The 11,356-nt window shown below is 38.3% G+C and overlaps 1 protein-coding gene across 1 annotated transcript in view; it reads left to right on the plus strand.

Moving 5' to 3' along the window:
- podxl2 (podocalyxin-like 2) overlaps positions 1–9,760 on the plus strand; it is a 20,069-nt gene extending 10,309 nt beyond the window's left edge. Inside the window, exons 4-10 of the mRNA XM_067398850.1 lie at positions 832–1,116; positions 1,153–1,514; positions 2,950–3,024; positions 7,997–8,153; positions 8,780–8,841; positions 8,960–9,139; positions 9,377–9,760. Of these exons, the coding sequence (XP_067254951.1) occupies positions 832–1,116; positions 1,153–1,514; positions 2,950–3,024; positions 7,997–8,153; positions 8,780–8,841; positions 8,960–9,139; positions 9,377–9,589 (1,334 nt within the window). The 3' untranslated portion in view covers positions 9,590–9,760. The remainder of the gene's footprint in view (positions 1–831; positions 1,117–1,152; positions 1,515–2,949; positions 3,025–7,996; positions 8,154–8,779; positions 8,842–8,959; positions 9,140–9,376) is intronic.
- The last annotated feature ends 1,596 nt before the right edge of the window (positions 9,761–11,356 follow it).

The following is an 11,356-nucleotide window of genomic DNA, read 5'->3' on the forward strand; positions in this document are numbered from 1 at the left end:
AATAAGACAGTGTACTCCTGTCAGATCTTACTACACCACATCCTACTATACTATACTGTGAAAACATTTTCTTAGTCAGTATTTTTGTAATCCTGTACTACACAATAAACTATCCTGTTATCCTGTTTACTATGCTGTGCAATACTATAACATGCTTTTATATGCTATAGCATACTTTGCTATATTATACAAGACTTCGACTATACTGTATCCCACTTGAGATGGACTGATATTTTTACCGATATTTACAATTATCGGGCCTATCAGTTTGTAATATTAAGTCTACCGATAAACAGCCTATGAATTTTTAAGGGAGAAATGTGTAGACATAAGCAAATACAAAGATGAAAATAAATTTTCAACCATTTAAATCACAAAACAACTTTACACCAATATAATGGCATAAATAACAACAACAGACATATATTTAATACTATTTATAAATGAAAACACTTATTTTAATGTTTAATATTATTATAATATTTAACGTTATTAAATATCTATAATGCTTTAAAATGCTTTTATTACTGCAGTCTAACAGCATAAATAAAAATAATAATTATTGCCTATCAGACACTTAAAAATTAAAATGACCAGTATAAGTCATAAAAAGGCAATATTCGTCAGTCCCTGTATGCCTACTATACTTGCAATATAATTTACTGTACAAAATTCCACTTTAATCATACCATACTACAACCAGCAATACTGTGGCACATCATAGTACAATGTAAGCATGATTTGGAGTAGCAGAGTCTGGCAATTGTACAGTATACTACACATACAGAGTTTATGTTTATGTTTCTGACATGTTTGCTTTCTTTTAATCAGATTACAGCCCTTCATCTCCAGAACCGCCATCTTCACCAGTTTCTCTGAGCCCAAAGCCCAGTGAGACAAACTCCTCTTCTTTGTTCTACATCCCTACGGCTGAGCCCGTGGACCCAGAGCAATGGGAGAGTGATTCAGAATCTAGCGGCTTCCCCCTCCACCCCTCACCCGGGCCGTCAAGAGCAGGTGTTGAAGACCACGCCCAATCCACAGCCACAGCAACGCCCACTGCCCTTGGACTCGCCCGTCAGAACCAACAAGAGGCCACAGCTGGGCCTGACAAACGCCTGGACCCGTTTGATGACGAGAAGGGCCGTGCAGTCACTCAAGTGCCCACAGCTCCTGAAATCGGGACCCTGCCCAGCCGGGAGCCCCTGCAGCCTGACGAATCACATCAGGATGATTCTGAGGAAGAGGAGGATGAAGAAGCGATGGTGGTTTTCCCCACTGAACCGGATGAGGAGGAAAACAACAACTGGCGGTACCTCACGCCGCTCACGACCGGGCCCTCATCCTCCCCCGCTTCAGATCTGCCACCCGTGGTCTTCACCGAAACCTCCTGGCAGGGGGCGCCGCTCACCACAACAGAGGACGAGGGGGGGGCGGAGCTTCGTCACGGCGGCACCGAATATCTTGCAGAAACGGAGCTTCACGACTCAGAGCTGTCCCAGGAGGCCGAACAGGTACTCAGTGACAGAAGATACCAGTTAACTGAGCACTAATTTAGTTCAAAGTGAACGCAAAGTGCCAAATCCACTTTTGCTATTTTAACGACGGAAAAACGGTCCGTGTGCCGGGGCGCATTTTTGAAATGGGTTGTCCCTATTCTCTTAATGAGTAATGGGCGTAACGTTCAATAAACCAGTCAGAGTGTCATCTCCCATTCCCTTTAAGAGCGAGATGCGCTCGCGCCATGGCGGATTGATATTTACATGGCGAAATTTGTTGGCAGAAAAGCTGATAGGCTTTTCAAGCGAAGAAACCGATCTGCTCATGCGCAAAGTTAAAGCGGGCTTGCAAATGCAGGCTTTCAAATAGCTCCGCGCGATGAGTCAGTTAATATATATGTGTGTGTATTGGCACGATTGTTCAATTAATTAGCCAATTTCGTTCATCATTATAAGTAGCAATAGGCTGAATTGAAAATAGGTATCCTAATTCTAATACACGCAATGACTATTCATCATTAAATTTTTATATTTATGTAGCCTACACAAAAATATTCTTTTACACTGTAATCCTTTTGTTTTTAATATTTGGCATGTTTGTGTGATGCGCATCCCTGTGTGTAATAAGCAAAGTCAACGCGCCCAGAGGTGCAGTTTCTACCAACGCGCTCTAACAAAAAAATATTGCGCCATTGACTGTAGACTTTAGACCAGGTTTGAGTTGGTCTATGGCGCAGTCTATTTTCAGCTCCTTAAAATAGCAGTGCGCCGGCAATGCGCCTGAACACACCTCTTTTTTAGACCAGCACGCCCACGGGCGCACTAACTGGCGCAAATGCATTTACTAAATATTCGGCGGACGCAAACTAGCAAACACACTTGCGCTGCGCCTTGCGTCGCATTGCGCCGGGTGTATTATAGGGCCCTAACAGTCAGTTTGCTTAAATATCATAACGGTAATATTTTCCTTGAAGCAGAGAAACTGCTCAAGACCTTCAGAATTCAGTTGTAGGTTAGATACTTTAATAAACTTATTTCACTTAGTTGCCAAGGTAATATTTCTAATTTTCATCTAACTTTTTCTCTAATCTAATATTTAGATTTTATTTTATTCAGCTTTATTTAAATTACTGGATTAATAGTTTTAATTTAAGTTTTTATGTGTCATTTTCCTTTACAAAATATGTAAAAAAAAATGTTGACAAAATATGTTTGAATTCTACAGGTGGTTCTTTGTATAAAATCCCCAGTTGTTTGTTTGGATAAAGTATGTCGTGTTTTGATGGAAATTATTTTACGATTGATTTATCTGAATGAGTTGGAAGAGTAATGCTTTTAAAGATTTGTTCTCCAGGCAGCGCGGCAAGTTGTCAGTGAGGGTTTCGGCAAACCACAACAATTCAGTGCAATAAAGTGGCTGTTACACCCTCTTTTTTCTCATTTTGTGCAGGTGATTTGTGTTGACTGGAGCAACCTCGCAGGAAAGGGCTACGTTATACTCAACATGACGGATAACTTTGACTGTGTAAGTCCCTTTTTTGTAACAAAAACTCGCCCAGAAAACTCTTGCTAACCCTAACCCAATGTACCATGCATTGTTCTTGTATGAGCACATTTTTGTCATAAAAATCTATTCTGATTTTAGATAACTGCTCTTAATTAAGGTGTATGTTCTGTTCAGACCCTCATTTCACATACTGCAGCAGAAATGCTGAATGGCGCAGGAAGATCTCTGTCTCGGAAACATGCTGACTGCACAACTAACGACGCTCAGCACAAACAATGACACACGCTGTGAGCTCAGAGAACATTTGTTTTATTAGCAGCCTGAACAATCCTCACGCTCTCTGGCTTTTATAGTGAAGAACAAAGAAAAATGTGATTCTTAATCTTATGTACTAGTTAGTGGCACTGCAAAACACACACACAGAGGCGAGCGTTCTTGCACAGAGGTTATTTCATCTAAAAAGGAAGATGACAGAATGGCATGAAAAAAGTGGTACCAATGATATTTGACATCCAAACTGGCATAAAGTGTTTTGGTCCACCATGTCTGAATGTATTAGGGGTGTGACGAGATTTCTTGTCGATTTGAAAAGCTGTCTCGCGATATTGCCATGACAGAGTGTGAGGGTGAAATTAGGATAGAATAGTCGTTTTGCTTTTTATAGAAATAAAAACCATTTAATTCAGTTGGATAATGGTCGCTTCAAACCCATCCAGCTCATCAAACATGAGCTGCAGAGTCGTACGTGGTGCAGCAGGAATCAGAGTTCACAGATCACGTGATGAGATGACTGACAAGACCATGGCGGAGGATTCATTGCACAACAGAGCCTAAGTGTCTGACAAATGTCTTTTGTAGAATGTGTGCTCAGCACCACGGCTCCCTATTCAGAGTATGCGCAAACCCGAGTGCGCATTCAAACACGATTTCAATACCCCGCATTTTGAAAGCGGCTCCCTGATGCAAGCAAATATCTCCCAATATGAAAGCTATCTTAGGCATTCCCTCATTTTAATAAATCGTGGCCGCATTGTTGTAATTCGTTCCATTTTAGTAAATCGCAGCCGCATTGTACTAATTAATTCCCTCATTTTTAGTAAATCGTGGCGTGTTGTGCTAATCCGTTCCCTTGTTTTAGTAAATCTTGGCCACGTTGTGCTAATTCGTTCCCTCGTTTTAGTAAATCGCGGCCGCGTTGTGCTAATTCGTTCCCTCGTTTTAGTAAATTGCAGCCGCGTTGTGCTAATTCGTTCCGTTTTAGTAAATCGCAGCCGCGTTGTACTAATTCATTCCCTCATTTTAGTAAATCGTGGCGTGTTGTGCTAATCCGTTCCCTTGTTTTAGTAAATCTTGGCCACGTTGTGCTAATTCGCTCCCTCGTTTTAGTACATCACGGCCGCGTTGTGCTAATTCGTTCCCTCATTTTAGTAAATCACAGGCGCATTGTGCTAATTCGTTCCCTCGTTTTAGTAAATCACGGCCGCGTTGTGCTAATTCGTTCCCTCGTTTTAGTAAATTGCAGCTGCGTTGTGCTAATTCGTTCCCTCGTTTTAGTAAATCACGGCCGCGTTGTGCTAATTCGTTCCCTTGTTTTAGTAAATTGCAGCCGCGTTGTACTAATTTGTTTCCTTGTTTTAGTAAATCGTAGCTGCGATTTGCTAATTCCTTCCCTCGTTTTAATAAATTGTGGCTGCGTTGTACTTATTCGTTCCCTTGTTTTAGTAAATCACAGCTGCGTTGTGCTAATTCGTTCCCTTGTTTTAGTAAATCGTAGCCGCGTTGTGCTAATTTGTTCCCTTGTTTTAGTAAATCACAGCCGCGTTGTGCTAATTCGTTCCCTTGTTTTAGTAAATCACAGCCGCGTTGTGCTAATTCGTTCCCTTGTTTTAGTAAATCGTAGCTGCGATTTGCTAATTCGTTCCCTCGTTTTAGTAAATCGTGGCCGTGTTGTACTAATTTGTTTCCTTGTTTTAGTAAATCGTGGCCGTGTTTTACTAATTCGTTCCCTTGTTTTAGTAAATCGTAGCCGCGTTGTGCTAATTCGTTTCCTCGTTTTAGTAAATTGTGGCTGTGTTGTACTAATTTGTTTCCTTGTTTTAGTAAATCACAGCCGTGTTGTGCTAATTAGTTCCCTCTTTTTAGTAAATTGTGGCCATGTTGTACTAATTTCCTCATTTAAGTAAATTGTGGCTGCACTGTGCTAATTCATTCCCTCATTTTAGTATATAGTTTTATTAAAAGTATTTTATTTTTATTTAATGATGGCAACACTGTCTCTGACTCAGATTAGTGTACAGTTTGATACATTGTTAAAATCTGAGACTCTAGAGGAGACATATACAATTACCACATTCTTTTGCTCAGGAGATACATCTGAGACTTAAGCATATGTCCTTTTGCTCTCCATTGAATCTTACTGCTGTCTAAAAAGATTTTGTGATGATCCTTTCTTTTACATCTTTACTATCACACACATCACTGGCACATACACATTCTTGCCAGCGTAGAAGCAGCCAGTTGTCTGTTGCCACGGTAACACTCTAGTGCCACGTAATTGCAGCATGATGGCAAAGAACTTTCCCCCCACTGGCTCTCTGACAGCTGTGCGCTAAACCGTCAACGTCTCCTGCGATGGAGCATTTTGAACCCGAGCAGCACTGCAGAGCGATTGATCAGAAACCAATACAGCCCACAGGACGAGAGCTCTCAGCGAGGCGCACACAGTCTCTCTGTCTGAATGACTCAGCGCTTGCTGTGAATGGCCTGAAAAAAACTGATTCTGATTTCTGTAGCCTGTCTGATATGTGTCTGTTTCTGACTAGAGGAAGTCTGTTACTGAGTTTCACTAACAAAGCAAACCAGTTTTTAGGTGGGTCATCTATCTGTAAGCTCCTGATTCGGATACTGGAGAAACAGAGCATGATTTGGCCTCATTTCATTTCAAGTCATATTTTAAGTTACTTTTCATTTCTACTATATCATCAATAAGTATTTCTTTATATCATCACATTTAATTTTGTTTTCTATATTACATTTCAATGTGTAATTTCATATGTATGTTTCTTTACAAAAACACAATTTTTTTACCTTAAAATTATTTGATTACACCATTTTATGATGCACTTAACCATTTAGTTTTTTCTTATTTTGTCCACTGTTACATTGAGAAGATTTTCATTTTTACATACATTTTGTGCACATTTATACTATATTTTATTGCATTTCTTTTTTTTTGCAACATTCTATGATGCCTTAAAGGTGCAATATGTAAGATTTTTGCGTTGAAATATCCAAAAACCACTAGGCCAGTGTTATATATTTTGTTCACTTGAGTACTTACAATATCCCAAATGTTTTCAATTATTTGTAAATCATGAGAAAATTGCAATTTTAACCAAGGCTATGGGACGTGTGAGGAGTCGCCTGTCAATTTGCGTCATACCCGCGTTAACCCTCGGTTTCCGGTTTTATTTTGTAGAAACCATGGAAACACCAAAGACGCTTTAATATATTACACATTTTAATAGACATAATTATTTGTATTAACAGTAATACATAATTTTCTCCATCATACAATATGTTTTAAAATTAATTGAATGTCATTTATCAACACAAGCCATCCAATATTTAATATGATATTGTAAAATCGATCTATCTTACTGCAGTGTGTAACAGTGTCTCACAGCAGCCGCCGAGCAAACGCAAAGAGTAACGTTATAACATCTAAAATGTATTTAATATGATAAACAGAGCTGTGTTACCTCATACTCATGATTGGAAAAGCGGAAGCAGCGCCAGCGACTGTGTCATAAAGTCCCGCTGCTCGTGAGGAGTGTGTTGCACAATCGCTCCAGCAGCCTTGTTCAGCTCCACAACACTTGGTCCTGCTCTGCTTCATACTAAATAACCTCATCCATGAACATGATTTGTTCCCGAGTCCTATCCCTATTCTTTTGCACCGTCCGTTGAAGTGGAGACCACATGTCCCAAGATTCCGCTCTAAAACTTGGCGTCATCAAGCTATGCCTTTGTTTAAATATGCTTCTAGCGACCTCTAGCGGCCAAAATTGTTACATATTGTACCTTTAAAGTACTTCATATAATTATTTTTTCCGCTATCTTACATTTCAACGTGTAATTTCTGACAAATTTCATGTCATTTTTTTTCACTTACATAATTTACACCCTGTCTATGCTCAGATTTTACTATACTTTTGATCGATTACAACATTTTATGATGTACTTAATCATTTCGTTTTTTTCCTTTTTGTCCACTATATTACACTGAAATTAATTGAATTTTTACATAAATTTTGTGCACATTTATGTTTCCTTTTTATTGTATTTATTGTTTGCAACATTGCATGTCTTGAAGTAAATATTTATTTGATTTTGTTCACTATTTAACATTTCAAGGTGTATTTTCTGTTTTTGTATTTACATAAATACAATTTACCCCTTAATTATGCTCACATTTTACTTTATTATTATTATATATTTATTACACCATTTTATGATCAGATGCATTTTATTATTTATTTTAAATTTGGTGCACATTTATGTTACCATTTTATGCTTTTTTTTTTTGCAACATTGCATGTCTTAAACATTTTCATGTTATTCTATTTTGTCCTATGTTATATTTTATGTTGTTTTATTTTACATATGAATATTTGCTTTTTTATTGAATCAAAATTAAATAAAAATTTTCATTAATTTTTTAAATCCCTCCATACAATACAATGTAAAAGACATTTAAAAAAATCCAAGTATTTTTTCCATGCAATTTTTCTTTTTTCTCTCTTCATATTCTAAGGAATATGTCTTTGTAAGCATTTATTTAAATTAAAAAAAAATAATAAAACAAACTGATTTAGTATGTGCTTACAACTGAGAGCAAATATTCAGCATGAGATATGAAAAAGTACAGATTTTTACATCCCCGTATTGCTCCGTTTTTTTCATTCTATTCTTTTTGTGTCTCTCACAGGATGAGTTTCGTATGGAGAGTGGCGACAGACTCTTGGAGATGCTGGAAAACACTTTCTCCCGAAAGATGAACATCCCACAAGGCTCCTGGCTCATTTTCCTCAGCAAACCCACACAGCAGGACCACCAGCTCCTGATGGCCTTAGCCAGCGAGCAGGGTAACACACACACACACACACACACACACACACACTTATTCACAGCCTCTGTGGTTAGATTTGTCATGTTTATGGTTTAGATGAGAGGTGTTCGTAATTTGTAAGCTTTTAATTTCATGCTCTATATAAAGGATAAAAATAGCATGTTTTATCTCACACATCTCTGTTCAGTGCATTAGTTAGATGTCATATCTTACAAAGCCCATCAGAGGTCATATTACATTGCAAAATCAAAATAATTAAATGAGAAATTATATTTTGCTCAAAGAAAATAAAGCCTGTACAATTAGGATGTTGTGCATTGACATTTTAGCAGCATTTTTATGACATTGTGGCCTCAATTGATATTATTGTAATAAAGTAATTTATTTAAATTTAGTATTAATATGAAACAGTAGTATTTGTTGTAATTCAATGTTATAATCATATTAAAATTTAGATTTCAATACAGAGAATTTGTGCTTAATTGTTATGAAAGCATGTCACAATGCAAAAACTATTTATGGTCCTAAATTTTCCTTGAAAACTTTATTTTCCTCTTTTGATTGAGTAATTCTTCATTTGATTTACTTCCTTTCATAAACATTTATAATATTTTTGTCTAATTTTCTGTTCCTAATGTGAAGAAATCATAGCCCCAAAAGAAGTCCTATCAATGCTGGGGGAAATCAGAAGAGGTCTCTATGAGGTGGGACTGAAATGCACCAAATAATAATGATCCTTTTAATTAAAATATTGAAGGTTGTGAACGATTTACGTAGCATGAACAAATATGCATAATAAATAATTCAAATGGATTTTCTCAGATTGGAATACAGAATTATTCAACGGTAAACACGTGCCACTCGAGGCCCAGTCAGACCCGCAGCGACTACGGGAAGCTGTTTGTGGTTCTCGTGATCATCGGATCGGTGTGTGTGCTCATTATTGCTTCTGGAATCATCTATATCTGCTGGCAGCGTCGTTTACCCAAACTCAAGAACATGGTAGGTCGTATCGACAATGGTGTTTAGTTAAAGAATAAATAAAAAACACTGAGGTAACGTTACGAGTCAAAATGTTCTGTGGTAATCGAGTCAATATTGAGCTTGATAATTAATAATGTAACTCAAATGCTCGAATTACTAACCTCAACATTCTCTGAGTGACGTTTTGGGTTCAGATTAATTAACTATTTATCTTGTTTTTTGGTTTGTCTCATCTGGTTTATGTCTTGTCTCAAGTCGCGAGGCGAAGAGCTCCACTTTGTGGAGAACGGTTGCCATGACAACCCCACACTGGACGTAACCAGCGACAGCCAATCAGAGATGCAGGAGAAGAAACACAGCGCCAATGGTGTGACGGTGGGCGGGGACGGAGGAAGCGGTTGGCAAGTGCTCGTCAATAAGCCCGGGAAAGACGAGGAAGACAACCAAGAGGAAGATACTCACCTTTAATCCATTGAAACATGAGGCATGGGAAAGCAGCATCGCATTAATGACTATGGAGGCAGAAAATATTTTCAAGCTTTTTCGAAACATCTGCTGTTTAAAATGTGATGTCTTTTGGCTTGTATGACGTTTTTCTTTATCTGCATCACTAAATTCAAGCGGACTAAAGTGCTTTAAAATGCGACTTGTGTGATATGGGACAATATTCAGTGCAGGAGCTAACCATTGGAATTTATTTAAATCGAATGTGTCAAACAATCATGTTTAAAATGTTATTAGGTAATTGTTCTTGCACTGTTAAAGCAATAGTTCACTCCTAAACATGAAATATTTCGTTTTCAACCGCATGTTGTTCCAAACGGTTCATTTTTCTGTGGAAAAAAACCCCCACTAGTATTTCCATACAACAACGGTTCATAGTGACCATATCTAGTTCTAAAAAAGTTGAATATTTGGTTTATTGTGTGCTGTATTACAAGACTTCTGAAGTCATCCTGTAGTTTTTTACTAGTCCGATGACCAATGGCAGCGAACCTGACGCGATCTCTATTTAAAAAAAAAAAAAAAATTGTATGGAAATAACTACATAAAGGTTCTTAAAGGTGCAGTGTGTAAATTTTAGCGTCATCTAGCAGTGAGGTTGCAAACCGCTAGTAATATTAGATAAATGTAGGGGGGCATGTGTCCTAAAAGGTTGAAAACCCCTGAGAAAGAGAAGCTACGGTGGCCGACATGAGACAAAGATGTCATCGTCTAAAGGCAGGAACACACCAAGCTGACGGTCGGCCGTTGGGCAGTTTTTGTTAGTCGGCCGACTAAGTTTTCTCAGTGTGTTCTGCGCTATCAGCTGAAGTTTGTCCTCGTCTGCTTTTTTCGGCCGAATCAACATGTTGAATCGGCATCAGTTTGTCGGCCATCTGATCATTCTAATTGGCTGTTCAGCTACTGCCACCTACTGGTTCAGAAAGGCATTTCATCTAACGCAGGCGCAGAACAGATGTGCTACTTTGCCGTCAGTGGTCAGTTTGGTGTGTCAGGCTAACTTTGGACACAAGAATAGTCTGCTTGTAATAAACCGGATGACGACTACTACTATTACTACTTCGTATTCAGCATAGTGACAATACAAAGTGCCTCTAAAAATAAGAAATTAGTGATGAAGCACACTCTGTAAAGCAGTCCATTTGGGGCTATTGTAGAAACATGCCAGCGCAAAATGGCAACTTGATATGTAAAGCCGGAACACCAAGTTTTTGTTAATCGACATTGAATCAGTGTCAGAGCTGTCAATCAGTTGAGCTATTTAATCATTCTGATTGGCTGTTCAGCTACTGCCATCTGCTGGCACGAAAGGCATTTCTTCTTGCGCAGGTGCAGAATGGATGTGCTACTTTGCTGTCAAGCATCGGTTTGGGCAACTTTGGACCCAGACGCTGCCGACTTGAGCCAACCCCGCAATTTGCTTTCATTGCCAGTAGTTCGTCGCCGTTGGCTTGGTGTGTTTCGGGCTTTAGGGGGACTCATGGTGTATGAGAGAAATGGCTCATTCTAAGGTAATAAAACTGTTCATTATGTTTGTTTTCAGTGGTAAATAAAGACCTATGTATATTTTATTGCATTTCTGTCAATAGATCCTCTTAAATTTTACACACTGCACCTTTAAAATGTAATTTCATAGAAAAATGACATACAGGTTTGGAACGACATGAAGGTGATTAAATGAATGTTCATTTTTGGGTGAATTACAGAAAAACACTAGTGTACTTGAAGACA

The sequence above is a fragment of the Chanodichthys erythropterus genome, chromosome 10 (genome assembly GCF_024489055.1).
Source record: "Chanodichthys erythropterus isolate Z2021 chromosome 10, ASM2448905v1, whole genome shotgun sequence".
NCBI classification, from domain to species: Eukaryota; Metazoa; Chordata; class Actinopteri; order Cypriniformes; family Xenocyprididae; genus Chanodichthys; species Chanodichthys erythropterus.